At 47.6% G+C, this 27,946-nt stretch overlaps 2 protein-coding genes across 2 annotated transcripts in view; one reads left to right on the forward strand and one right to left on the reverse strand.

The window, feature by feature from the left end:
• The window catches only part of LOC119128085 (pyruvate carboxylase, mitochondrial-like), a 114,199-nt gene that overhangs the window by 56,625 nt on the left and 29,628 nt on the right, over positions 1 to 27,946 (forward strand). The gene's annotated exons all lie outside the window — the stretch shown is intronic.
• On the reverse strand, positions 4,317 to 27,484 carry LOC119128092 (leucine-rich repeat and fibronectin type-III domain-containing protein 4-like). The gene is made up of 8 exons (XM_037260224.1): positions 26,924 to 27,484; positions 25,468 to 26,192; positions 14,610 to 15,206; positions 14,382 to 14,544; positions 14,082 to 14,252; positions 13,339 to 13,500; positions 11,911 to 12,618; positions 4,317 to 6,903 (listed from the first exon to the last, which is right to left on the reverse strand). Exons 3-8 carry the CDS (start codon positions 15,178 to 15,180, stop codon positions 5,586 to 5,588), a joined length of 3,093 nt encoding a protein of 1,030 aa, XP_037116119.1. The 5' UTR covers positions 15,181 to 15,206; positions 25,468 to 26,192; positions 26,924 to 27,484; the 3' UTR covers positions 4,317 to 5,585.

A 27,946-nucleotide genomic window follows, 5' to 3' on the forward strand; every position in this document is an offset into this window, starting at 1 on the left:
ATTTCAGCCATGGCCTGTTTTTAAAAAAAATAAAAAAATAATTGTGAGCTTTCGAATAATACGACTTGTATTGCGTTTCCGTTTAAAGACGCCATTTTGAAGTTCAGCTCTGTCACTTAAATGTCACATTGACATAAATGCTCCCTTGACAAATAACTCGACACAAGATAGATGCGTTTATTTGCGCTGTCGTCGGAATCAACGGCGCAAAGCGCTTGTTCGACGGGGCGAAGTCCGCGGGGGAAAAAAAAAAAGGGATTTAACGCTCGGAAATCATCTGTGACAACGGCGGGGAGGAAAGGGGCTCTGACAAAATAGGCGAATGTTTCTGTTGTAACGTGTGCGGATTTTAAGTGTGTTACATCGTCATCATATTGTTCAGAAGTTCAAAAAATTAACAAATGTCGGCCATCCATTTTGTTTCTGGGGTCGGGTGGTGAGGGCAGCAACCCGAGCGGAGAAGCCAAGACAAAACTTCGACACTCTCTTGTCTCCCAGTGCAGAAGCCGGAACATCTCTGAATGGTAATTTATCATCAGAGGATGTTGAGCGGTAGGGGAGGGGCGGGCTGAAGCAGAAGGTGATGACCTTGCAGAAGATAATAAATGTGATTAGTCGCAAAGAAGGTCGGCCTAATTGCGGAGTGACGCAGTGTCCCGCAACACGGGTCAGGCTCGGTTCACTCTCAGGCACCTCAAAGGACGACTCGTGCGCTTACTCGGAACGACTGCTGCAGCGTTGGGAGGTGACGACTAACTGCGTGGGCAGTGAGAATAAAAGAAAAACAAATTGGCTTGCTTTGAAAGTAGGCAGCGGATGATTCAACCGGGAAGGGAATTGCTTTGCTTTCGTCCGTCCGTCCGTCCCTGGCATACCGCCTTTAAGGACAATTAACTCATTCGCGGCCAGCCCAGTAAAACTTATTAATTGACGTCTTATCTCGTCAATGGTAGCCACCGCGTCAAAATCATCTATCATCGTTTAAACTGCTTTACCTGAACTGTAAAAAGCTTTTTTCTCGTCGTTCCAGTCGCTTTAGGCATCTCGGCGTTCGTCCGGTTGTGGTCATTAAAAAGGAACTTTTTTGTTTCTTTTAACCCTGAAGCTACTATATATGAATAAACACGTATATAAAAAAAAAAAAAACTCACATAACAAGAATGCCATGTCCCTTAAGTACGTAAACAACGTATCCCCTTTGTCTTCCTGCGCGAGTGCCAAGCTCCGCTCGATGCCGCAGTACAATTAGCCCCTCAACCAATTCCGGCGTGTACGTCCATAAACGTTGGTGTGCGGGCACACTTTGGTGCCATCGCGACCCATTCGAGTATTAAAAGCGCTACCGCGGATAAACACGTCCGCGTAATCCGAGGAGGTAAACGATGATAAGATAGAACATTGACGAGCCAACCGTGTGCGATTTTCCCGCAGCCTTGTTGACGAGTCTTTACGCTAGCAGATCAAAAGCGACACCATTTTGTAGTTTTGCTACGGCGGTACCGTGGAAACGCCCCTAAGTGGCCGACATGAATCAGAATGTAAACGGGGGTGTTTATGATCTCGTTCTCGTCCCGTCTGCTTCTTTTTGAGATGAGTAGCACTTTGAACAATGACTTCAGACAGACGAGTCAATCTGTACACGAGATGGTATTCGAATGTTCGCGAAGAGGAGCCGTGTCGCCGACAACACCTGTTGCCGATGCTCGGGTCGCTCCGATGATTGGCTGAGAACAAAAGTCTTCATTCTCATTCTAATGAGTTTAATTATGGCTTGTGCGGCGATACGAGATGGCGCTTGTATTCATTAATCGTCAATTCAAAGGAAAATCAAGCGCAGACTCCCCCGAGCCCAAGGAAGCGTTCCAAACTGTTAAGTGCTTGTTGTTGCGTCTTTGCTAAAAAGTGGCGTTCGACTCATTCACTGCCAGCTGATTTCAAAGCAGATTCACATTTTCCATAAGGGCCGGAGCCACGCTTGGGCTGCCACGCTTCTGTCAGACTGCCCCAGGGCAGCGGTGGCCATGTCGTGTCGTTTACCAACACCAGAGTGTAAATGTGTGAGCGTATGAATAATGCATCCATTGCAAACGCTTTGAGTATGCTATAGAAAAAAGCTATATGAATGCAATGCATTATTATTATTACAGAAAATGGATGGATGGATTATTATATTATATTATTTAAGATTATATTATTATCATCATCATTCTTCTTCTTATTATTATTATTATTATTGCCAGTATTTTAACTGATCTTTCAAGACCCAAAGAACATTGTGCCAACATAAGCACCAAATCTAGCAAAAAAAAAGTGTAGATTCTCTTCTTTGACCATAAGAGGTTTGATTCTACTGTATTTTATGTTTTTTTTTTTAATCAATTCATCAAAGTCCGTTATTACCACGGTTTACAAATCTGAATTTCACTGACAAGCTGTTGAAAAACGGCCATATTTGTCAGTGGGAGTGAACGGTTGGATTCCAGATGACGGATATAAACATCCATGGCAGTGAATGAGTGACGGCTATGATGAGTATCCGATAGCACGATGGTGGACGGTTTTGGTGGCGGTGGGGTGGAATATTTGACACTGTTGATGTTTATTCAACTTAAAGCAACTTGGATCAGCATCATGGTGACCTTGGGTATACAGATAAAAAGGTTTATACCTCGGCGACGTCGTTCCTTTCCCGGTTTTATCATCCGTGTCGAGCCGCTTTAATCGAAGGCGCGCGGCGGCACAATGGTCCCCCGGGAGTCTCCCGCTTTAAATCTGTGAGCACTCTGTAAATATTGTCCAAACGTTGTTGTGCAACCAGAGATAAGGAAGGTCTCTACCTCCATCAAAGTGGCAGCATCTTTCGCTGGAGCGCCTTTTTGTTCATTTATGGGGCTTTTGTTTTTTGGAACAAGAGATTTCAGGATTTCAGGCGTTAGGTGGCCAAAACCTCACAAGGACAATTGCCATGTTGTCGCCTGTTACCAGACGGCACACTTGTCTTCATTTTCCTAAGTTAAAACGAGTCCAATACTAGAAAGTCGATAATCTTTTTCGAATGTTCGGAAAAAGCAGTGATGGGGGAATAAAAGCCAGTGGGTGAACTTCAAACATATAAAAATATAAATAAATAAATAAATAAATAAATAAATACCAATAATGAATAAATAAATGAATAAATAAATAAATAAAAATGATGGATGAATTAATAAAATGGATGAATAAATGAATAAATAAATACAAATAATATAACAATAAAATTAATTAATTAATAATAAAAATAATTCAATGAATAATTGATTAATGAATGAATGAATGAATAAGTACTAAATAAATGAATGAATAATAGTAAATACTAATATTCTAATAATAAAACTAATTCAACAATCAATGAACGGATGGATGGATGAATGAATGAATGACTGAAGGAACAAATAAATAAATGTTTGTCTGATGGTGGGAGAAAACGTAGCCAGCCAGAAAAGGTCACGCGTCGGAAAGACAATGAGCCGGTCATTAAAGTGACCATGACGGGTGACAAATATTTTCTCCTCATCTTGCCCAGAAAAGCGACTCAAATGGAGGGCCGTCATGTTGACGAGGCTCGTGAAGATGAAGTGGAAAAGTAAATGGTGCATTAAGGGTGCTCGATCACTTTCATCCCCGAGACTAGGACAAACACTTTTGCCTCTCCGCCATTTTTCTTCTTTGTCTCTTCCACTTGTGCCTCGTATTTGAACTTAAGTGCACGCTGTCGTAATAAAGTATCTCCAAGCGACATAGCTTGCTTCCGGATGCACTGAGCTCGCTCGTTCCCGTTTCCCGCACGAAAAGAACCACTCGCTAGCATCCCGCACGCTATCTCTCCATCAATTTCACTTTCATCTCAGCCCCATTATTACTTTTTCGGGAATGGGCCGAACTGGTCCTCGTGCGCAACGTGCTGACGCATGGTGAGCGGGCGCTTGCTCATGCGGCGCACCGGAGGCCCGGGACATGGCGATGACTGTAAATGTCACACTCGCAAGGTTGCTCTGGCTACGGGCGGACGTCCTCCACGATTGCTTGTTGGTGTCTCAGAGTCTTGACGTTTGGAGGAGGCTGCGTGAGCTTGCTTGTTACTCAGCATTTTGGATTAGTCAAATTGGGGGCCGTGCTTTTGCCTTGAGCCAAAAAAGCAGCGCGGGAGAAATGACGCCGGCTAAACTTCAACTCACTCGCTTTAAGCGTCTGACAGTGTTCCATAATTTTTATTCATATCATGTCAAGAGAACAATATTGACTTTGGCAAAATGAAAAAAAAAGCAAGGGAACAATGGTAATGTTTAAAATGGATCATTTATGCAAGAGTTTCTTTTCAAAGGAATCGCTGTCTGTGCTTCGTGTTTTGCGCTTTTGATCTTGTCACCAGATTCGTTTTCGCTATTGCTGTTTTTTTTTTTTTTTTTTTGGCCTAACACCATTCCCAGAAAATTCCAAAGAGAAACACATAGTGCAACAAATACAATTATTTCAATGTGTGTGTGTGTGTGTGTGTATATACAGTATATTTATATACCATATATGTACTTTTTTTTTTTCTTTTTTTTGTCCAAACAAGTTTTGTGGCTTCTATTGTCTTTCATTCCGTCCATCTTGTAATACTTTCACCATTTCAATGGAGATTCTGTGTGGCACAAATGAACTAACAAGAAAAAACCCCAAAACAACATCATATTTATCTCACATTAAACATGTTTCAGTCCAAGCCACAGAAATAGTGATTCGATTGATCGTGGTGTTGAAGCTTTTTCAATTACAGACTCCTGTGTGTTGCAAGAAAAAACAAACAAACATAAAAAAAACAGGAACAGAGGTGCCGAACTCTAAAACTCCTCACATAAACACACACAGGCACATTGACACACATCCTGTCCGTGATCCTTCTTTGCATGCACGCCGGAAGCAGCAGAGCGTGGTTTCGCGTCGCCGGCGAAAAAGTTCCATCCAATGCCGCCGCCGCCATTTTGTAATCCATATCGACCGCGCGGTTTAATAAACGTCCGTGCCCCGCCGCGCTCGCGCCGGCACGCATCGATTGATCATGGCCGGTGCGCACAGCTCGCTATTTATGCTCCTATAATCCGAAGGCATGGCTGGCCAAAGTTCAGCCACAGAGGACGTGTAGAAGTCACATTCGTTGTTTTGCTGAGTCCCATAAGCACTTTGACAAAGTACAGCCGCATGGAACTCCCCCCCCTAACCCTAAACCTAACCACCCGTGGGGTGTTGATCCAGTTCTGTGATGGTACTTGATCCAGCGCAAACCTTTGCGTTGTTGTGTGGGATGCGACGAGTTCGATTAGTGTCGAGGTTTTTCTCGGATCCACGCTGAGCTCTCGGCCTTGTTCTCGCTTCCCCTCTCGGATTGTTTTGTCATCTGAGAACTTTTGCGTGGTTGATTTCAATGCCATGAACACCTCGCAGCTATTTTACTCTCAAGGCTGTATGGATTGTTTGCTTCTTGAACTCAATCTCTGTCCTTTCTTTATCTCGTTACGATACAATCTTCCTTCTGTCATTTGCAGTCTTTGCCTTCCGCCAACATTCTACACGACGCTTTCCTCCAGCTCTTCGCCGCTTCTTCCGGCCTTGCCTTTCTGTTTCACTCTCTCTTTCCCAGCGCTTCCTCTCCCGGTAGCGATGCCGCTGTTAGAGTTGGAGTTGGTGGTGTTGTAAGCGTGGATGTATCCGCGTTGAAAGTCGCACGGCGCCCCGAACGGCCCGGCGCCTTCGCCCTCGTCGCTGGTGGCGGAGGAGCCGGTGCTGGTGGTGGAGGCGCACTGCACCAGCATCCCGTGGAGCGACTGGCTCCGCCTGGTCCAGATCACGCTCAGCCGTTTGGCGTAGCCGATGGCACCGTAGCGTTTGGCCACGGCGGCCGCCGCGTCGGTCGCCAGGGCGACGGGGGAGCCCATGTCCAGCGAGTGGCGGCGTTTGCTGACCGTCCCGCAGGCGGGCTTGAGAGGGGAAATGGGGCTCTGATAAGCCTGAGAGGAGTTCCATTTGTCCCTGCCGGGGGACGTAATCCTCCAGGCCAGCATATCGGAGTCTCTCAGGGGCGCCGCCAGAGAAAAGCTGGCACGGTTGGTCAGCTCTCGCTCCAGACGGGGTTTGGGCCCTTCCCTGAAGCGTGACTGCCGGGGCAGGGTGGACGAAATGGAGGGCGGATAGTCCAGCAGAGTTCTGTTACTCTCGGCGCCGTACGGCGGGGCTTGGTCCGACTTCCTCTGCCGCACAACCAAGGCCATCTCCCCTCCCGCCCCCGCCATGGTGGAGACCACGCCCCCGGCCGAAAGAAACTGCTCCAGGTTGACCTTTGGCTTGAACCTCGGCTTCGGGGGGAGCTTCGGCGGCAGAGAGGAGGCGCAATCTGCGGCTTCCTTGTCCTTTTCGCCCTCCCCGGTCCTCTTGGACGGCAGACCATTAGGTAGGACCACCATCATCATGTCGCCAGCGCCGTTGGACTGGTAGCACCCGCCGGCGTCCCCTCCTTTATCCCGCGCCGCCACGCCTCCCCCCTGACCGCAAAGCCCGACCGCTGCCTCGGCGTTGCCGTTGTGACACAGGACGTGGTCGGAGTGATCGCACACGCGATGGCGGACCATCAACGCAACGGTGAACACCAGCAGGGTCACCACCACCACGCCGCCGACCAAGATAGTCAGCGTTCCTCCCAGGAAGTGAGCTTGCAGAGAGCTACAGGCGGGGTAAACGTCTTTGGTGGAGAACGTGGTGCAGCCCAGCACTTTTGTCGCCGCCAGCGCTGTGATGGAGTCATCGAAAATGGCCAGCACACACAAGTTGTAATCCACTCCCGAGACCAAGTTCTTCAGCAGGAAGCGGTCACTGGTGGACGGCAGGATCCTGAAGAAGGCCAAAGAAAAAGAAAAGGTGATGATTACGCTTTCATCAACTGGCTGAATGTGAAATACTTGCGGCAAATTGAAGGCCTGCTATGCCGACTACGATGGGGAGAAAATATTAAGTATTGAGAGAACCTGCGGCAAGGAGAGCCAAATAGCTCACGAGTGAATACAGCACGGCGGGAAAATGAGGCTATTGATGAAGTGTGCGCCAAGGGAGCATGAAAAGAGAAGTCTGTCTGCTCGCCCCGCCCCGCCCCGCGTGTGCGCGTGCGCTCAAATTGCCCGAAAAAACAAATGTCAGGCCGTTTTGTGCTAAGAAGCCATTTTAGGTGCTAGCAAGATTACACTAATGCTGAAGCCACTCGAAGGCTTCGACAATGTGTCAATGTTTTGTCACAAGGGAGTCACCGGCGATGTTTTCGAATCAGCAAGCGCTTGCTTTTGGGGCTCGCATAAAGACAACCGCTGTAAATTTGTCATCCGATGCAGCCGGCTAAGCTAAAGCTAGCAAGCTAGCAAACCACGAGGCGGTCCATTGTGGAGCATGTATGTATTTGTAGAATCGTGAGCTTGTTTTGTGTTTGCGTGTGTGGGAGAGAAGAGCGCGGCTCAAGTGTCTCTCGCTGACCAAAATGACTTTGGCCTCCGTTCTCACCCTCTTGTGTGGGCAACCATGTTTGCGTTGTTATCGAAAACAAAACGCGACTCCTTTAGCTGTGTTTTTCTGGCCGCGAGCGCCTCGTTGCTTATTTGGTTCTGCTTACACACGCCAAATGAGTTCTAATAAGCCCAGAAAACCTTTTCGCTAGTTTTCCCGTGAAGCGAAATGAATTCAAGCTATGCCAGTGTGGGACTAATCTGAACGGCCACACGAGGCTTTCCTGTTAAAACGGCCGTGTCCAGATGTCATTAAGTCGCCATAGATTGACATCTAATGCCGACAGAAATCCACTTATGAACTCCTGCTACCCGGGGGGAGCGCCGTGCGTGTTGCCATGGCAAAGGCTCATTACTTAGCCCAATAGTGCAGTGAAAAGAATCGCCACACGCGGCGGCGTCAGCCGGCCTCGGTCACGTGATCAACACGGTCGTAAAGCCAACGCCGGGCGAGGACCAGGCCACCGAGCGGTTGTCGGGGGAAAAAAAATAAATAAATACGTGGAGGACTCTGCGGTGCATTTGAAAGTCTTTATGAGTGCCGTTTGATTTGTATTCTGCACGGCGCCGCCATGCTGCGCAGTGTGGATGAAAATAAGCGCCCGGGAATGCTATGCATGCTAAAGTGGGACACGCGGAAACACACCTCGGGTCACTCCCCAAGTTCTTTTCTTACCCGGGCCACTTTTTATATTTTTGATTGCAATCACTTATTGAACTTGCTCTCTGGTTCTTCAGGTTTTTCACATTCCTGCCTCCATCTTTGTCCCTCTGGCCCGCCCCTCACCTCCGAGCGTGAGCCACAAATCCTTTTGGCATTCCTCGCCGGACGCTCGCTGACCCTGCACCTTCTGCCTCCGCCTTTTCTTCTTTCCCAGACACGGCGCTACATCTCCATTAGCCCGCGCTAGAACCGCTTGTAGCGTTATTTAACGACCAAGGTCACGTCTTCTCCCTCCTCACTGATCATTTCTTTTCTGCCCCACCCCCCCATCTTTCCTTTATCCTTCCTCTTTTGTTATGAGCCAGTGAATCACTTATAGTGCTTTTTTTTTTTTTCTCCTTCACAGACACAATTCACTGAAATGTGCATACGATCCCAATTGCGATGAATGGTCATCGCAATTTGAACAAGCCGGGATAGCAAAATTGTCTGTAAGGTGCGGCGATGAATCGAAATGGCAGCGAAGTTATTTATAGACACCACATGTGCAAGTGTACACACGCTTGTCTCACTACTTCTAATTCTGCTTAATCTCAGCTAAGGCATGCTGACACTCGCCATCACAGATGCTGGGAGAAAGTCGAGTCAACGGGAGGAAACTTTGAGGTGGGGGAGGGGCGGTGTCATAGAAAGAAGTTATTATTAGCGCTTGTGCTAGTCAGGAAAGATGGCGTATTATTTTCCATCATCCTACTTGTTTGCTTCCCAAGTAAGCTGGAGGAGGAGGACGAGGAGGAGGGACAACAGAACGATTATCTTCTCTCTGGCGCCGGCCTCATTTCCTCCTTTTACACATCATGTTTGTTTACCCTTTCCTCCGTGTTTGCTGTGGATTTCTGCGCTCTGCTTGTCGGCTGTCTGCCGCAATTGTGTCTGAGCTCTTCTTCTGTTCTCCTTCATCACTTTCTCTGCCTGTCTAAGCGCCAGCAGGATCACCTTTTATTTTCTCTTTCGAGGCCTCTTTTCTAATTCCGATCACAAAAAAAAAAATGCCATTCACCCCCAGCTGGAACGTCTTGCACGTGCTGGTTCAATATTAATTGCATAACCAACACTTTATTCTTCTCCTGCGTGTCCTTTCATGCCCGTGTCGGGCTTCCTGACACCACTTTTGTGTTCTCGCCGCGCGGCGTGTGCCATACATAATGAGCGGCGGCCATATTCTTTCCCGCTCTGCTTTTCCAATTGGCCCCTGGTTCCGTGGGTGTCTGTCGGCTTCGCAGCGTGTTTCCTCTCCAGTGTATGTAAGCGCCATCCACTTTCATTCTCGTTATTTCCTCCACTCTGCGGTGTTCTCTCTCTGCTCACTTGTGACGCTTTCAAAGTTGGATTGCTCAGCGTGAAGGCCGCTCTTGTTGTGGCTGCAACTTTAATAGACTGGAAGGCCTTAAAAAAATAAGCCGATCATGTCATCCAATTTCATACGTTTGAAGGGTTCATTTGCAGTAAATTTAATGTCAAGTCCAGCCGTCTTACAGAGGCCCAGAAGCACGGCGTGTTTTTGTCTCGAAACGAGACACCTTGGCCAAAGTAGCAGATGGCACCGTGTGAGTGTATTTAAGTGGTGCTGCCTCATTAACATGGAGGGAGCATTATCTCCCCCGTTGCGCGTCCTTCAGGTGGGATGCGCTCCAAAGCAACCCAGTGTGAAGTCTCTCGTAACCCCCCCCCACAGCGTTGTCGTGTACCGCGGAGGCCGAGCTCCAGGATACGTTCTCAGATGATCACGTCAGGCCCTGACAGCTCGAGCGGTTCCGAGCAGATGCCACGCGGTCGCTGTCCCACCTGGCCCTGTCACACCACGCCGTCCAAATGAGACAAGTTGTGTCTCGAGTACCGCTGACCTTTTGAAGAAATGATTCAATCTGACAGAAGCACCAAGTCCTCATTCTAGACACTGAAGCCATCTCATTATTTTGCTGCCCCGAATGAATCTGGATTGCATTCGATTCTCCTGGCTTTGTTTTATTTGTTTGTTTATTTATTTATTTATATACAAATTCAGCTGCCAATTTAATCATGACAAAAACAACAATCTAACAAAGTAATGTTTTGCTTTTTATTTATTTTTATTTATTTTTTTAATTTTTTTATTTTTTTATATAAATTCAGCCGCCAATTTAATCGTGACAAAAACAACAATCTAAGAAAGTAACGTTTTGCTTTATTTATTTATTTATTTATTTATTCATTTATTTATTTATATTTATTGATTTAGATTTTTTTTGAAATATAAATTCAGCCACCAATTTAATCATGGCAAAAACAATTTGAAAAAAGTAATGGGACCGTGCGCTTGGATTTATCTCCGCGCTCGCTGGTGCGATATAGCACGATAGAAATCTATACCGGAGATCCCTGCCGCCATTTTGCCGCACCTTCTTCCATCCTCATTCTTTCTGCTCACAAACCTGATTTGCCTGCGCGCACTCTCAAAGCTTTCCGACGTCTTGTCGTCTCCATCAGTCTTTGTTTTGTTTTTTTCCCTCTCTCTCTCTCTCTCTCTCAATTTTAACAAGCGAGCTACAGAGCAGCATCATTATGTCGCCGGTTTGTGCGGCTCTCTCACTTGCGTGTTTCCTTATCGCAAAGCGCACACCTCAACTCCTGCTCCACTCTCAATTACGGCGTGTCAACTTTTTTTTTGTCTCGAAGAACTAAATGCAACTCGGATTTAAGAAAACAAAAAAAATGAAAAACAGGCGCGTCACTAACGACTAATCCAGCCACTGCGGCAGTCCATTTGTCAAGCAGCCCGACTTGCGATCCATATTTTCTTTCTTTTTTTGCCATGAGTTTGCATTTCAGCAGAAAACGGCAAATCCTGTTATGCAGCCAGCCACTTTCTTCTATTATTAGCGTATTTGTCATGGCGAAATTAGCAGAGCTGATCAGCGAGGGAGCTCAGATCTCATTCAATTCAATCATTTATTTAATTAGTTCTCCCTGCTTAATTGCTGCGCCTTTGCTGATGCGGAGGAAGACGCTCTGTGTTTGTTTTCGTACGCCATTTCTTTTCTCCTCACTTGATTTTATTCCTCCTTTTCATCCCTCTCCTCACCTCGGCGTTACCCCGCATTTTTGTCTCCTCCCCCTCTGTCTTTCATTACATCTGGCGCCGAGCCCCTGCATTCATCCCAGATGTATTTTTCCATCTAACTCTATTCCATTGATGGATTTACGTCTTCTCCTGCTGCGTTTTCCTAAAGGAGCATTCAGCCCACCCATCTCCCTTTTTTTGCCTCGGCCTCACCTGCTTTCTTCCCTTTCAACAGTCCTCCCTTTTCACTCTAATCTTTCCCATGGGGATTTGTTTCCAGTCAATCTCAGATCTTCAAATAGCAAAGTCTCATCCCGGTCCTAAAATCCACCAGCATCCATCTATTCAAAAAAACGAACATCATCCTCATTCATTTTCTATGCATGAGATCCCGAAAGCCATATTTCTACTTGCCCCATTCAAGCCACTAATATTATCTCCTTAATACCTGAGGGACGCTTTCCTCACTTAGTCCAGTCGTTCATTAGCACACCTCATCATGCACATCTTGATGGGTTGTCGTAGCAACCGGCCGGCTTTCAACAAGCGTGTGAACGAACGGTGGCGGCAAAAGTTGGACTGACCTGTAGATGAGGGTCTCGTCGGCCGTGCAGTTGTATTGTATCTGGTACATCCACACAACGTACGCTCCGGACAAACGTCCCAAATCCCAGCGGACCTGAGCCGAGGTGGACGTTATTCCCTGTACTCCAACCGTCCTCCTGTCTCCTTCGTCCCCATCGTCATCCTCGGCGATCCCGTCGTCGATTCTCTCCCCTTCGGGCTCCCCGCCGAAGTCGCCTTCTTCGTCTTTTTTTCCGTCCTCTACGTCGCCGCCGCGCCCCGCGCCGTTATTTTTCCCCGTGCTGATATCCGAGGATCCCGGATCAATCCGTAAAATCCCATTGGTTACGTTCCTGTTTTTATTGTTCCCGTTGTTATTCCCGCTTTTTCCACCTGCTCCACCCCGGTGAGGGAGGGGGATTATTTTCAGGTCTACAGTGGCGGTGGCTTCGCCCGCCGCGTTTATCGCGATGCACGTGTACGCCCCGTCGTCCCGGGCCACCGTCACCAAGATATCCAAAGTGCCGTTGTTGAACGAGCTGGTCCGCGATGAGTTTGCAATGATGCGGTCGTCCGGCGACACCCAGTGCACCACCGGCTCTGGGTCGCCGATGGAGCGGCATTTCAGGGTGGCCCGCTGGCCTTCCAGCACCCACAGCTTGTGAGTGTGGCGGGTGATGAGGGGGGGCTCACACGTAAACTCCTCCTCGGGAATCGACCAGAAGTACCTGAGAGAGGAGCGAAAAAATGTGAGCCATATCGATCACATGTATTAGTCTGACCTGTAATTTGTCCCAGTCGTGGTTATCAGTTACTACAGAAGATCCTGGCAGCAGATGCTCATTTTCCTCCTCAATACTTTGCTGGCACGGCGTCATTTTAATGACACGCTTAGGCTGGAATAGGATGGAAGATAAATGCAGGGACGATGCCAAGTAGCACTGTAATGACTTTTACGGTGTTACATATCCATGAATTATGGCGCAGTCAGTGTATCGCCATTAGCGGCACATTATCCCTCAAATCAGTTCCGTTCTGAAGGCATACAAGTTTGTGCTTTCAGTTCGAATTGTCCAATTAAGGAACCGTAAGAATAGCGGCTGTGCGATTGCCAAGATGCTCAAAGAAGCTGGATCCAAACTAAAAAAAAAAAAAAGGGTTGCGTGCATATGGCTTGGGGGAAGATGCTAATGCTAATGCTAAAGTTTATAAGTGAATGAAACTTATAAAAAACAGATTTGCGTGCATATGGCTTGGGGGAAGATGCTAATCCTAATGCTAAAGTTTATAAATGAACGAAACAAAAAAAAAAACGGGTTCGCGTGCATGTGGCTTCGGGGAAAATGCTAATGCTAATGTTTATATGTGAATGAAACTTAAAACGGCTTTGCGTGCATGTAGCTTGGGGAAAGATGCTAATGCTAAAGTTTATAAGTGAATGAATGTACCTTGCAGCCAAGTGGATCGGCGTGGCGCAGGTCTCCATGTCATCACGGCGGATAAGCCGTCGAAGCCACAACAGTTCGCAGTTGCAGTGCAGCGGATTCCCCCCGAAATTCAGACTAATGACAGCGTTGTAAGGGGTGGGGCTTATTGCGCCTGTCTGGGACCTGGGAATGGTATAGAATAGTTCATTTTAGTCAATAGCCAAGAATATTATCCACACAAAGGCACAGGAGCGTCAAAAAATAAGGGTCATTTGTGATTTTTTTCATATCAGTCTTTGCTATACACTTTCTGACCGCCGACTCTTCCTCCAGAAAGAATGCAGTCCTTCTCAAACTGCTTTAAAAAATCTCAGTCACACTGAGTTCATTGACTCCGTCACAGCTGCTATTTGCTTGACAGTTGGAGCTCAGTCGTTGTTTTACTTGCAGTCGATATTATCAAGCTGGTAGTCGCCTGTCTGTAAATGTGATCTCTCGGCTGACTTGTAAGGGCCTCTATTAGTCACCCCGAAGCCACTTAGGCCTCTGCAATCTGGATCAAGCGGATGCCTCAGTCATGTATGTGAAAGGGAATGAGGACAGCAGATTTGACTAATCCCTCACTGGAACAGCTGGCTCACGTCTTGTCTGTGTAGCTCTGTGGTGCAACAATAGTGAATCATCTGACAATTAACATTTCCTTGCGTGCTGTTTTGTCGAAGCTCCGCCTTTGAGCACCATGAAGGAATAATAATGTGCACTACCTTGCAAAGAGAGGGTCAGGTGGCAGAGTCCTGAGCCGGTTGGAGGTCATATCAAGCCTGGCGAGCTTGTACAACTCTCCAAAGACTCCTGCCGCGATGTGGTCTATGAGGTTGTGGTCCAGGTTCAGAGTGTGCAGACTGGCCATGTTCTGGATGGACTCCCACGGTATCCTGGTGAGATCAAATTGCGCAATGTTGAGCGGCAATGAGAGTCGGTCCTTCTCGGCGTTCTTCTTCACAGCGGGGGACGATGGATTTGAAGCTCACTCGTAACGCAGGGTAGCACGTTTCGGAACCTACTTTCGAAGGTTGTTGTAGGACATGTCGAGATCCTCCAGCGTGAGTAAGAAGTCGTCAAAGGCCTGCCCGGACACTTTGACCAACTGATTGTTGTTGACGATCAGATGTTGTAGGTTCACCAACCCGGCCAGGTCCCTGGGGCCCACGATTGTTAAACGATTACCTGGAAGGAAGAAGAAGAAAATGAGACGCCGGTTCTTGTCGATTCGAGCTTCTGATGCTATTCACCGTCCAGATGCAAGGAACGGAGACTCTCCAGATCAGCAAAGGCCATCGGTCGAATCAGGTGGATGGTATTTCTCGACAGAGTCAAATCAACCAGTCCGCTCATGTTGACAAAGTCCGATCCTCCGACTTCCGTGATGAAATTGTCAGCCAGCCGCAGCTCCACGGTCCGCCGGTCGACGTACGGCGGCACGAAGAGGAGCCCCTTGTCGGCGCACAGCGTGCTGAGCGATTCGGAAAGGTTCCGACACACGCAGTGGAACGGACAGGCCGACACCACGCCCCACGTCTCCCCCGCTCCGATCAGAGAGGGCAGCAGGCAACATGTGACCAAGGTCAGAAAGTGGAAAGCCGGGAACTGGACGCCGCTTGGGAGTGTTCTCCTCGAGCCTCCCAAGCAGACGCAAGGGATCTCCCGGGATAAGGAGGACAGAGGTGAGACCGGATGAGGGGCGCCGGCAAGCGAGAAGACGGACGGGGGGAAGGTGGGCTGCTTCGCCTGTCGATCAGGGCGGGGACGTGTGTGAGGCGGGTGCTTCTCTCTGCTGGGGTTTCGGGTTGGGGGGGCAGGCATGGTAGAAAGCCTGGCTATCCACAGACCTAAAGACAAAGAGAAATTCAGAATTTGTCTAAAAACAGGCCCTTTTTACTTTTCAGCCAGTACTGCCTTGAAAAACCACCTTACAAGGCTGAACACAGCCAGTCACCATGGTGACGGTTGCCTAGAAACCTGTAAGAGAGGATTCGGTATGTGTTTTATCATCGGACAGTTTCTTAAGGCTGAGGGTCAGGGAACCAAAGTGGGTCAGCGGCCGGATCTGCCTCGATTGCACCGTGTGGAAAATGGCGGTATCGGTGGTTTCGGTCCGCACTCGATATGACAGCGTCTGGTGTGACAAGGTGTAGAGATGAGTCACAGAAGCTGATTGTCATGCATATGGGTTGCCTTAGCAACGTGGATCCGCAGGGGGACACAGGCAGAAGTGGCTCGATAGCACTTTTCGACTTTTCGACCGACCGCAGTCGTCATATCGGCGGTGTTGTCGTGTGCGTAAGCAACCACTTCATGCTGCCGCCGCCGCCGCCGCATTGGCCTTCGCACATTCAGCGTGAAAGATCAACAGGCTTTGTTTTATCGCACCTTGGAAAAATATGACGAAAGCATCACCAAGCAATTTAAGAATCTCAAGTTTGCATTAAAAGTTTTACAATAACGGTGAAAGAACATTTTACCATGTGCAAAATACGAACGTCAGAAATAGTGCCATTGATTAAAAACTGAATGGAGGTGCTGAACATGAAAATGATTTCGATTGAACCTGGCACTTTTCTTTGCTATGTTGGCCATTTTAATGGAATCTGGATTCATTTTGCTCCAAAAAAGATAAAAGCTCAAAACCAGAATGACGAATGATCGAAATACACTCCAAGCACCCGATCAAGTCATTCACAAATTTGAGTTCCGTCAAAACGATTTCCAATAATTTGAGGCTACTTTAAGGGACTGAAATAGACTCCTTGTGTCTTTCAGCTTGCCATTACGCTTTGTCATCAATCCTCTAGCACGATTTCTTGCTGCTCCTTGTGTTTTCCGTCTTGCTCACTTGGCTCCGTCTCTGAGCCGTTGTGCCTCTAGCGGTGCTGTAACTTTCTACAATTTCCTTGTCTTATTCCCCACAATCTGTTCCCCACTGTCTCGTCTGCCCTTGAGGCAACCCGAGGATGGCGGCGTTATCAGTCACAGCTCTGCCTGGCCACGTCCTTTCGTCTCTTCCTAATCTTTTATACGCCTCGCTCGCGTACCTTTGCGCCTCTGTGATATTCAACCGCCACGGTCGCCGTGTGACCCGTCTATTTTGCCGTCTGTGGCGGTGCAGGGCCCGGCAGCGAATCCGGGACACACTGGCAGGCACGCAATGATCGATGCGGCCCCCTAAGAGACGCTTGGCTGCTTGTCCCGTTCATTTACACCGCTGTCGTTTGCTTCTATGTCCTCCGTGCAAGCCGTGCTCGTCAATCCACTGATTGATTTTCCTGACGGGTGTGTTGACCAGTGGCGGGCGAGTTGTGCATTTGGTACCTGGCTCGGCCAGACCTGACTTCACGCATCTCTTTATTCCACAACAATCACGTCCTAAGAACCCATCCGTTTGATACAATAGCTACTAGCTAGCTATTAGCGAACCCTAAGGCTAATCTGGAGCAGTCCTTAATCAAGATGGATGGATGGATGGATGGATGGATGGATGGATGGATGGATGGATGGATGGATGGATGGATGGATGGATGGATGGATGGATGGATTAGGGGGAGAAATTCAGGAGCCAGTGGTTATTTCTTTGATAACGTGACAGAAATAAAAAAACATAATTAAAATGCATCGTGCAAACTGAGTATGATGCCTTGATATTCTTGATGGCGATTTTATTGCACTTTGCAGATGTAGCAAAGCTGCCTTAGAACATAAATGGGCCTGCAGTGGCTCGGATCATCACTGAGATTGCTCAAAACCGATGAGAGTGGAAATTGCTGAAATGCATATTGACAAGCCACGATTCCTCTGGGACAATTTTCTTCTGATTGTTGAGAGTTTGTCGCTTGCTATCAAAAGCTGCCTCAGTTATGGTGCGTCTAAGGCCGTTCGGTTCGTGTTTTTCGACGACTCCCTCCTCCAACGCATCCGATTCAAATGATCGGCTCATCAGCAAGCTCGGCGGGATTCTTGTAATGCTCATTAGAGTCGGGTGTGTAGAACTGAAAAAAGCGAGATAACGGCCTTTGAGGGTCTGTGGCCTAAGGTCCGTATCTGATCTGAATCCTATTGAACATCAACTGAAAAATGGATTCTTGAGTCAGAATATATTTGGCCACGTGTATGAGCACCATATTAGTGTCCGCTGCAGTTCGCAGTGTTCTCTCTTATTTATTTCCCTGCGTTTCAGTCCCGCACTATTTTGGGCAATGTCTCGCTTACGCTACCCCGCATGAACTCGCCAAGTCATCGCAACGGTACAAAAAGAAATCTTCTGAAACTCCGTGTTGGCTCATGACTCACCGCCGTCGGGCTGAACTTGCCCTGACTGAACTCCCGACTTCCCCTAGAGTTCCTTTTCCAGTCAGCACTCATGCCCCAGCAATTTAAGAGTTCAAATTGGGCTCGAATGAAGTCATTAGCCTTTTTTTTCACATTAAAGCTCGTCAGTGCATATTTTCATCCGGACCCGTGCAATTAAAAGAGGCTTGGGGCTCAAAGTGGAAAGTGCCTGTTGTTTCCATATCGCCGACCTATCGCACTTTAGGACTTCATTTCCTTTCAGCCTCACTCTATAATCCCCCACTGAGGACTATAAATGTCAAGGCCCTCATTAAATGCCAACTACAATTTAGAACCTTAAAACACATGATGTATGTGTGTGTGTTTATATTTGCATGCCTATTCTAGTCAAGTCAAGTCAAGTCAAGTTTATTTGTATAGCCCTAAATCACAAGCAGTCTCAAAGGGCTTCACAGACAAAAATTGACAATTATTCTCAAAGCATCCCCTGATCTTAAGCTCCCAAAAGGGCAAGGAAAAACTCAAAACCCCTGCCCGGGGAAAATGAGAAACCTTGAGAAGGGACCACAGATGGAAGGATCCCCCTTTCAGGATCACCAGGTTGTAATGGATGCAGAGAGGGCACAAATAATACATAATATGAAAATCAAAAGTGGATGTCCAAGTCAGAGCGAAGGGCCGCCGGAGGAGCCCTCTACTATCCTGGCTGTGGAAGTTGAGCTGCAGTTCCCCCAACCTGAATTAGCCCACAAGAATCCAGATAGCCGCTGTCAGCTTGGGTGCCACCTAACCACCTCCCCGGCCGGGGAGGGGGGGGGGAGAGAGAACAAAACAAACTCCGGCCGAATCGGCCACTCCAAGTTAGTTAAAGGCCATGTCATAGAAATGTGTCTTTAAACGTGTCTTAAATGTTTCTACTGAGGTAGCAGTCCTAATATCCATTGGGAGGGCATTCCAAAGCTCTGGAGCCCGGATAGAAAATGCTCTAGACCCTGCAGACACTTTCTTGGCCCTCGGTGTCGCTAAAAGGGTAGCGTTTTGCGAACGAAGGTTACGAGACGGAACATAAGGAACAACTAGGTCGACGAGATACGAAGGCGCTAAGCCATGCAGTGATTTATAGGTTAATAGAAGAACCTTGAAGTCACATCTTAAATGGACCGGGAGCCAATGTAAGTTGGCTAATATTGGGGTAATGTGATCAAATTTTCTTGTCCGTGAGAGCAGCCTTGCAGCAGCATTTTGTACTAACTGTAGACTTTTGATGCGGGACTTAGGAAGGCCAGAGAATAGTACATTACAGTAGTCCAGGCGCGACGTGACGAACGCATGTATAATAGTTTCCGCATCACCGGTCGAGAGGATCGGACGAATCTTTGCAATATTACGAAGGTGAAAGAACGCAATTCTTGTTATATTCTTAATGTGCTTTTGAATATTCTCTCATCAAGTCGTCTTCGGAGCAGCTAGCGTGGCCTTCCCGAAATGCCGCCAGTCCTTAATGGACTCAAATTGGCTAGTGCTACAGTATTGATAAACGTGGAGGCTAGCTATTAGCTCCCACGAGCCACTTATCCGATGGCACCACCGGCAAATAGAAAAGACCCGAGATGAAGAAGCAATATGTTCACGTGACCCCCCCCCCCCAAAAAGGCAACGATAAAGTGGAGTCAAAGAGGAATTCTTTCAGTCGCACAATGGTCTCGATATTAATTGTGCGTTTGCATGCAGTCTCCCACACAGTCGTAATTATAGTGAAGCCGACAGATACGCTCGCTCTCTCGCCTTCGTTCTGTCTCGCTCTTTCGCTCTTTCTCCGGGCGAGGAAGAACACAACGCCCACGTAGCTTCTTGTTGTGGCAGTCGTGCGCATGCAAGCCTACTCATCCTTTTGATACTATCGCTTCTTTGTCACTCGTCTGTCAAACTCTGCTTCTCGTCGGACGAAAAAATGATCGGATCGCAAACCAGGGGCCCGAAAGTGAAGCCTCGAGCGACCGGGCCGGTACGGATGCGTATCATCAAGCAGATGGGCAGAGAAATATGTAAAGACGATAAACAGGTGAAGGGCGCCATCCGTCACTGTCGCGGCCAGAGGAGGAGGAAGCGCACGGACGATTTGATTAGGGCCGTGCGGAGCTGTGCCGGAAATGAGTTTGTGGGAGGAGCCCCGAGACGCGGTGAAGGAGGCATCGCCGCAGGTGAAAGTCTGATTACAGTGGCGGGGCGCACCTTTCATCCGCGCCACTTGTCTGCTCACAGCGTGGCCTCGAGATAATGAGTGCACTTCCTCAAAAATACCGACTCGTTCCTCCAAAGGCGACGACGACACATCATCCTTGTTTGTTTGTCTGGCGAAAGGAAATTAAGCGCCGCATGACTGTCATTGTCCTTTTCTTCAAACTCTTTGAAAATGGCCGCCGTTGTAGCCCTTTGTGGAATAAAGACAGTTTCGTTTTCTGTGTTCTACTGCTCTTGGATGCCAGGCACTGCTTTCTGGTGTCTACTATCATATAAGTGCTTTCAAGTGCGGCCTTTTTAAGCGCAGGTCGTCTTTTTTTTTATTGCCGAGATAAGTGCGGAAACTAATATTATGTCTGCGTTCCGTCGTCTCTGCTCGGTGGGTGGGAATGTTGCTCCGAGTGAGGCTTTTTTGATGTTTGGAGAATAGGCAGTGTGCCACAATTTGTGGGCAAGCAGATCATAAGCTTAAATTTGGCTTCGTTAACGCAGGGAAAAGTCAAGTCCAAAAAAATGAAGTGCTGTTCAAATTAGTCGTCCAAATTAGCCACAGCTTGGTTGCTCGTTCGTCTTCTCTCCGTACACTCGTGGCCAACAACGAGGCGCTCTAAAGCAGCCGTGCCAGCCCCGAGCCCCCGGTCCACATGCTGACTGTCAGCTCGGACTCACCCTGCCCGCTCACCATGACGCGTGCACTCGTGGCAGACAACGAGGCGCTCTAAACCAGACACACCAGCACGGATCTGTCCCCACCCTAACGACGTCAGACGCCGGAGGTGTCCTCGACAAGGTCTCCCTCGTTAATTCCCGACCAGAAAGTTTCTGGGATTTTGAAATGTTTGGCGTCTTTGCAGCCGGTTCATCTTGGAAAGTGTGCGCGGCTGGCGGGGGGATTCCACTTTTGTGTGCTGACGATAAACTGAAGTGGCAAACAACAGAGGTGACAGTGATTTTCTTTGGCAACTCTGTTGGCTCACACAGAACTTTACATGATCTGGAATGAAAAGCTCCCATTTCTCGCATGCCCTCGATGCAGCCTCGATTAGTATGAGGCTCACTGTGTGTGCGCGTGTGTGTGTTTTGGCACAGGTTAGCTCAGCCCCCCGAACAGCCCCACCCCTCCCCTCCCCTATTTTGTAATGTCACGGGGCTGACTGCAAAGTATCATGTCAATGTTATCTGTCAGCAAAGCCCTGGTGTAAACATCTGTAAGACTCAAAGGCAGCTAAGCGGGAAAGCGATGGGCACAGTCGAGCCCTGGCACTCCAGTTTGGGAGAAACACTCGAGTGCAAAAACGTTAGCTTGGCGGCGCGTCGTTTTTCACCCATTGTGAGCTTGTCACCGGTGCAAAAAGCCGACTCCATATTGTTTTACTTCATCTGACTGGATCGTACACTTTTTTATTTTACCTTTACATTCCTTATCGCGCAATTTGCATGATCAATAACCGTACATGAAAGAGTTCCTGAAACGAACAACTGTATTTCATTCATTTTTCCGCGCCGTGCACTCCAGTCTCGGAAAATAATTATTCCAATACATCCGAGTCCTCCACGCGCTGTTCCACATGCCCGCTTTCAAAGTTGCAGACGCACCAAAAAGTGGACGCGCTTGTGCCGACGCTCGTAAATTTCCATTTGCATGTATGAACTGACCTGCCACTGTGGCTGCACATTATGTGCTTGCACTTTATTTATTTTTTGTATTATTATTATTTTTTCTCCTCCCGAACGCAACCCAATTGTTACTACACTACCGCATTGGCTGTCAATTTTTTTTTAGATCCTGACTTTCTTTTTTTCTCCGGAAAAGCCATTTTGTGTGCCGCACGCTTGTACGTAGCTAAAAGCCAGAAATCAAGCTAATCCAGTGCTAGTTGCGAGCCGCTCACGCTCAATCGGAACCCCCGCAAGGCCAATGATATGGACCCTGATTTGCTGACAGCACAACTTGTTTCCAGCTTGACAAAAGTAAATCTGAGTGTGTTTGTGTGTGAACACGCATGTACTACGTGTGTATATGTGGAATGATCCTGCTAGCTTCCAGGGTGGAAATCTTAGGAAAGCCAATGATTAGCCAATCATCACTCAGCTTCCAGCGCGGTCGGTCAATGACATGTCAACCAGGGCGCGTTTATGGTGGTGACGGATGTATTGACAGATGCTACAAACACACTAAACCGCACTTCTCTGCCCTTCCCATGACAAGAAGGATTACATAAAATCGGATTTCGACTCCACTCACTTTATATTAAGCAACAACTTTGTCAAATTGAATTCTTAAAAAAAAAGTCAAACAATCCTGTGTGTTTATTTTTTAGCTTTTTAGTCCACCGTCTTAATGCTAATGCTAAATAGCATCTTATGTTACAATGTTAAAACCCTTTTCCCATGACAAGAAGATCGGATTTCGACTCGACTCACTTTATTTTAAGCAACAGGTTTGTCAAATTGAATTGTTCAAAAAAATAGTCAAACAACTTTGTGTATTTAAAAGAACTTTTTAGCTCAGCTTTTTAGTCCACTTTCTATAATGCTAATGCTAAATAGCATCTTACGTTACGGTGTTAAAACCTTTTAAACACAAAAGATACCGTAACACGTCTAGACAGACAATATTACAGTACCCACAGTCGTGTTCTGAGGAACAACTTTTATTTTTTTGCCGTACTGAGCTGAGAGGAGGAGGAGCCAAAAACAAAGCAGTATGACAAAATGTTTTTTTTTTTTTTGTCATTCTGTTTTGATTCCGTATAATGTCTGAACGTGCTACATTTACCCATTAAAATAGAGGCAAGGCATTTCAATGGGAAATGATGATTTGGGATTTGAATGTTTTACTATTTGGCAATCAAGTACCTCAAGGCATCACCAAATCCTTTTTATAATGTATTTGTACATAGGTCACTGCGGCTCTCGCGCTAAAAAGAAAAAAAAAATAGATTTTTTATTTCATTGATATTATAATCAAGCAATTGATGGCTGTTAAATTTTTTATTGTGCTGTATTCAGTCATATAATGGCACAATAATTCAGCTCCTCGTTTAGGAATCTTTTATTTGGCACCCATGTCACTCACCACCCACTAGAGCCTCAGTCGCTCGCTTTCTTTAGTCTCTCTCTTCCAAAGCATCCCTCCGTCTGTCAGCCACGGTTGCCGTGGTTACACTTTCTTCTGCTCATCAGGCTCCTGTTGTGCCTCAACAGACTGTTAACATTTTAATTACTCATCCTCGCGACCTCGCCGCGGTAAAACAAACCAGCCCGTCGTGTTAGCTTAGCTCTGCTTTTGCTTTTGAATAAACTATTGCGCCAAGCATTTCCCCGCTCCGAATAAGTCCTCCGTTCACATGCCCGGCTGCCATTTCCACCCCTCGTGCTTGTCTCCTCCTCCAGTCGCTCGCCGGTCTGCTCATTTTGACAGCAAGCGTCCCCATCTGCTGGCATCTCGCAATGGCAGACGCCCTCGCCAACGGTGACGGGATAATTGAAGGAATGACAAATGCTCGTGGCGCTCCAGCCATATGACGCTTACCCTAAATGTATCACCAGCATGAAAGCGAAGCCAATTAGTGTTCGCTGTGCATTCACGCCAAGGCGCTGCATGCTTTTTGAGTCAGGTATACAACTCAGCCCAGGCCAACAAATTGATTCAATACCAAAATGTCATAAAGAGCTGCTTCCTACATACTGAATCCCTTCAATGTTGTCCGATCGAGGTAATCAAATCAAATTGAAAAGACGGATACAATATAATATCAGCTCCTCTCCTCAGTACGGCACTAATATTAGTCGTTCTTCGCAGAGGACAAACAATATGTGTGATTATCAGTCTATGTGTATTGCTAATTGCAAGGCTAATTGAAGTCGATGAACTCTTTCATTCATGCTTCATTTGTCTTTATTTCAGAGAAGACCAAAACATTGACTTATAATACATCTAAAATTTTAAAATAGGTCGATTTTCTGGAGTAAAAAAAAAAATACATGGGGAGAGGACCTTGAAGAAAAAAAAATAATAATAAAAAAAATCACCGCCTATTAAATTGCAATTAAAAATTGAGGGGAAGCAAAAAAAAATCATCATCATCACCACAATTGGATCATTTTTCAAAATTGTTCATCCTTAGTCAGGAGCGCTAGTAGATAATGACAACTCATCTTTCATGTCTGACTGCTCTCCTCATTCATCTTCCTATGATGTCAATCATCCAAATGTCTGCTAATGAATCACTGCTATTACACTCCTATCAATGAATCCTTCATTTTTTTTTTTTACTCTTCTTTTCGCTGACCTCTTAGTCCTCATCATGTTGCGGCAACCTTCTCTCTTTTCATTCTCTCCGCATTATCGCCTCTCCTCACTTTATCTTTGGCTCTCTCCATGTCTCGCGGCCCTCTTATCCTCCCATACATCCACTCAGTCAGTTTCCTGTGTCAGCAGGCCAAATGAATGCAAGCGTGTGCGTTTGCGTGTGTGCTTATGTAAAACCCCTCCGAGGTTGCCGCCCGGAGCCCCAAATCCCCGCGCGGCGACACCCAAACGACACGCCATGCGAGATTACATTGAAGCTTGTGAGTAAAGTGATACAGCATCTGGCGCACACACACATGCTTGCACACTGGAGGTGAGAGATGTTCTCATGGGATCTAAAAGCAGGAGAAACTTCAATTAGAGGTGTTAATGGATGGAAATTGAAAGGAAAAGCTAAAAAATAACCCGCAGGTGTGGGCCCCGTGCGCTTATGTTGTTACCAAGACACATGTGTTTATTATTTATAAGACAGCCCAGTGTGTGTTTTAGAGTCAGAACACAGAGTTCCTTTCCTACTCGGTCGGCGCAGTCAATTGCTCTATGATTCAGCACAAGTGAGCTAAATGTGCATACATTGATTTCACCTTGACTGGACCGATATACATCTAATGTGTGAGCCTGGGGTTGTTTTTTTTTTTGGGTGTATGTGCACCGTGAAAATACCTGCCGGGCCGCTATTGTGTTGGTATCCTTAGACCCCTTGAGACTAGCGCTTTGGTACTCGAAGCACCTCACACTGAATTCACATGTTGACCCACTGATGACGAGGGTTCGGTGTCTTGGTAAAGGACAATGGATGGGAATCGAACCCCTGACCTCAGGGTTGGGAGATTCTACCACTTATCCACGCCCCCTCACTGCTTCAATAAGTTAGTTTATTACAAGCAATGTCAATCAAAATAGCAGCATAGCAAACAACCAACATGGGTGACAAGTTTGCCATCCACAGTCATGGTTCCATCAAATTAAATCCGCACATACTTGCACCCTTGCTCAACGGCACGTATTCACAAAACAAGCAGGAGCAAAGCGAAGTGCAAATTAGCGTTGTGAAGAATAGAGATTTTTTTTTCTCATTGTGCTTTTTAGATAGGATACGAATGAATGGGCCGTCAAAATGCAATACTGGCTCCGATTAGCTGTTGGCTAGCGAATGCAAATCAGCAAATGGGGGGGGGGGGGGGCTGCGTGTGTGTGTGTGCGTGTGCGAGCGGGCGAGTGAGAAGATTTAGGGAGCACTTGTATCTTACCTTTTCTGTCTGTGCTGAACAATTGGAATCAGCTCCTCATGTTGACCAGGTTATTGACATTGTTTGAGTGTGTGTTGTTGTTTTGTGTGTTCATCACATCTGCCTCGGGTGCTGTGTGCTGCTCAGGGGGGGGGGGTCCAGTAAGCTTTGTGTGTTTAAGTCTGAAACCCGTTCTCGGTGCCCTTCTCGCCACACGCATCGAAAGATACGTGAAAAGCCAATCCGGGTTGGAGAAATTCCACAATATCCTCTTAAGCTTCGACCGCGGGAGGGAAAGAGAGAGAGAACCTGGAAAATTCCGAATTACTCGCCCAATCCTGGCCCGTTATTCCGAGATGGGGACCTCAGTTTGAAGAAGGAAGAAAGAGCGAGGGGGGGGCAACCAAGAATCCACTTTACTTTAAATCCTCTTAAAGGCCTTTTTGATACGTGGCTGCCTTGGATGTCGATTTGTTCGGCTCGAGTTCTGCCAGGATTGGAATCCAAACGGCAGCGAGGCGTTTCTCTCTTCCCGGCCTGCGCATCGTCGCGCATCCCGGCCGTCGTCGCCTTGCTTATTTATTCATCGCCTCCTCTTGGGCTCCATCCCATCACGCGTCGACTTCCTCTTCCTCGCTTAGTTCCTGGAAGGACTTCCGGGGAGCGCCGCCGCTCGGCCTCCCCCTGGCCGCATTTGGCAGCCGGCGACTCGGTGACCTTGGCCAGAGGGCGTGACAGGGAGGGGCCTATGAGAGAAGACAAATAAGAAGTGTGTCCTGTTGTTGTGACACCTTCCCCCCCCCCCCTTCCCTCCCCGCTTTCTTGGGAGCAGGTGCCCGTCCATCATCAACTCCTCCCTGATGGCGGCAGTAAATCCTCCCCTCACCTCTTGGCAGCCTGTCTCCCTTACCTGTCTGTCAAGAGGCGATCAATAGTCCCGGGACCCCCTGAACGTCTCTCTGCAGGCTGCCCTGGTGTCGAAACGCGAGCGCACAAAGTAGCGCATTCATGCGCGCGCACACGCACGCACACACACACGCACGGGCGGGCTGATGAAACAACCGGCCTATTGATCTGCAATGTGAATGTCAGACAGTTCAAAAGTCCGCCCGCTCCGCTCCAGCCCGTCAATCATCTCTGACACCTCGGAGAAGTCGATTTTGGGATCATTTTTTGCGCTCGAGCCGCACGCACGCACGCACGCTCGCTCGCTGGCCGCCTTTTCTTGCCTACGATTTGCGTCCCGCATTCCATATGCGGCGTTCTTGCCCTGCATAGAACAATCCGTCTTTTTTTTTTTCCCCTTCTTCTTTCCTTCATCCCCCCTCCCCAAGGTGTTTATTTGCCACTTCAAAAGCACAATGGAGCTATTTTGCCTCCCTTCATCCTCTCTATGCTGCTTTCATGCACCGACCCAATGCACCCCCCTCCCCCTCCCCCCTCTGTCCGAACCAGATGAAAAGGTGAAATTACTCACCTTGCTTTCCTAACCATTCCACCTGCCAGCAGCGAAGCCGTCACAGCCCCATCTCGGCGACACGCTGGCGCTCCCTCAACTCGGCGGCGGAACAACACCCATCACTCTCTCCCTCCCTCTAACCCCCTTCGTCTCTCCCCTCCTCTTCACCGTCACTCTCGCTCGCTCTCTCTCTCCCCCGTCCGCCGCCCCCCCCACCTCGACTGGCTTGCTCTGGACAGCTGCGGCGCTCTGTCTGCCGCTCTTTGCTCGGGCTGCAGGCTGATTGAAATTTAAGTCGTGTTAATCCCAGAGTACAGGTAGTGAATGAAGGAGGAGGAGACGGCGAGCGCGGAAAAATGCCGCTTGTCCTCTTCCGAATGTCCTCGTCCTGCCGCTCTCGCTCTCTGCGTTCATTTGCCTCCCGGTACACTTGTTTTGACTCTTATGTTTTTCTGGCGCCTGGGAAGGAAAAGAAGACGGGACTCAGGTCCTTCTACGCTGGCGCCGATGTGTGACGGAGCGAGCGCGAGAGAGATAGAGATGTGGAGCCGGAGTGATGAAGTCGAGAGAGGGGGGGGGTGCAGACATGAGGGGAGGGAGGAGGATGGAAAAGGAAAATGCTGCGTTGGAACAATACACATAATGATCAAGTCAATATTCTGTGTTGATCCTGTTTTACAAAGCTCGAAAGCAGCAAGGAGCAACTTTCTAATTTTGTGGAGCAATTTTTTTTTGTTTATTTTTGGGCAGGTTAGTCCCAGAGACACGATGCAAGGTTTCTAATAATATAACGAAAGCAGCAATTTTTTTGGTGTATTATGTAATCAACAGTTTTTATTTCATATATTCACATCATATATGGCCGCAAACTGGATTTTCTTATTTGAAAGCAAAGCTAAATCGATAAAGAAAAAAAAGAATACGATTTACTCTCATGTAATTTTGCGATCTTTTGTTGCGCAGTCTTCAGAAGTCAAAATCAAAAGTCAGGATTCGGTTGTGAAAAGAAACAAATAGCATTAACGATATAAATATTTTATA

The sequence above is a fragment of the Syngnathus acus genome, chromosome 10 (assembly GCF_901709675.1).
Source record: "Syngnathus acus chromosome 10, fSynAcu1.2, whole genome shotgun sequence".
NCBI classification, from domain to species: Eukaryota; Metazoa; Chordata; class Actinopteri; order Syngnathiformes; family Syngnathidae; genus Syngnathus; species Syngnathus acus.

What these genes read in the sequence shown, in the direction of transcription:
- LOC119128092 (XM_037260224.1), bottom strand. Translation starts at nt 15,180, where the DNA reads ATGCCTGCCCCCCCAACCCGAAACCCCAGCAGAGAGAAGCACCCGCCT. An exon ending in CCGTTCCTTGCATCTGGACG is followed by an intron (nt 14,545 to 14,609) that starts GTGAATAGCATC and finishes TCTTCCTTCCAG; the next exon opens with GTAATCGTTTAACAATCGTG. An exon ending in CCTGACCCTCTCTTTGCAAG is followed by an intron (nt 13,501 to 14,081) that starts GTAGTGCACATT and finishes TACCATTCCCAG; the next exon opens with GTCCCAGACAGGCGCAATAA.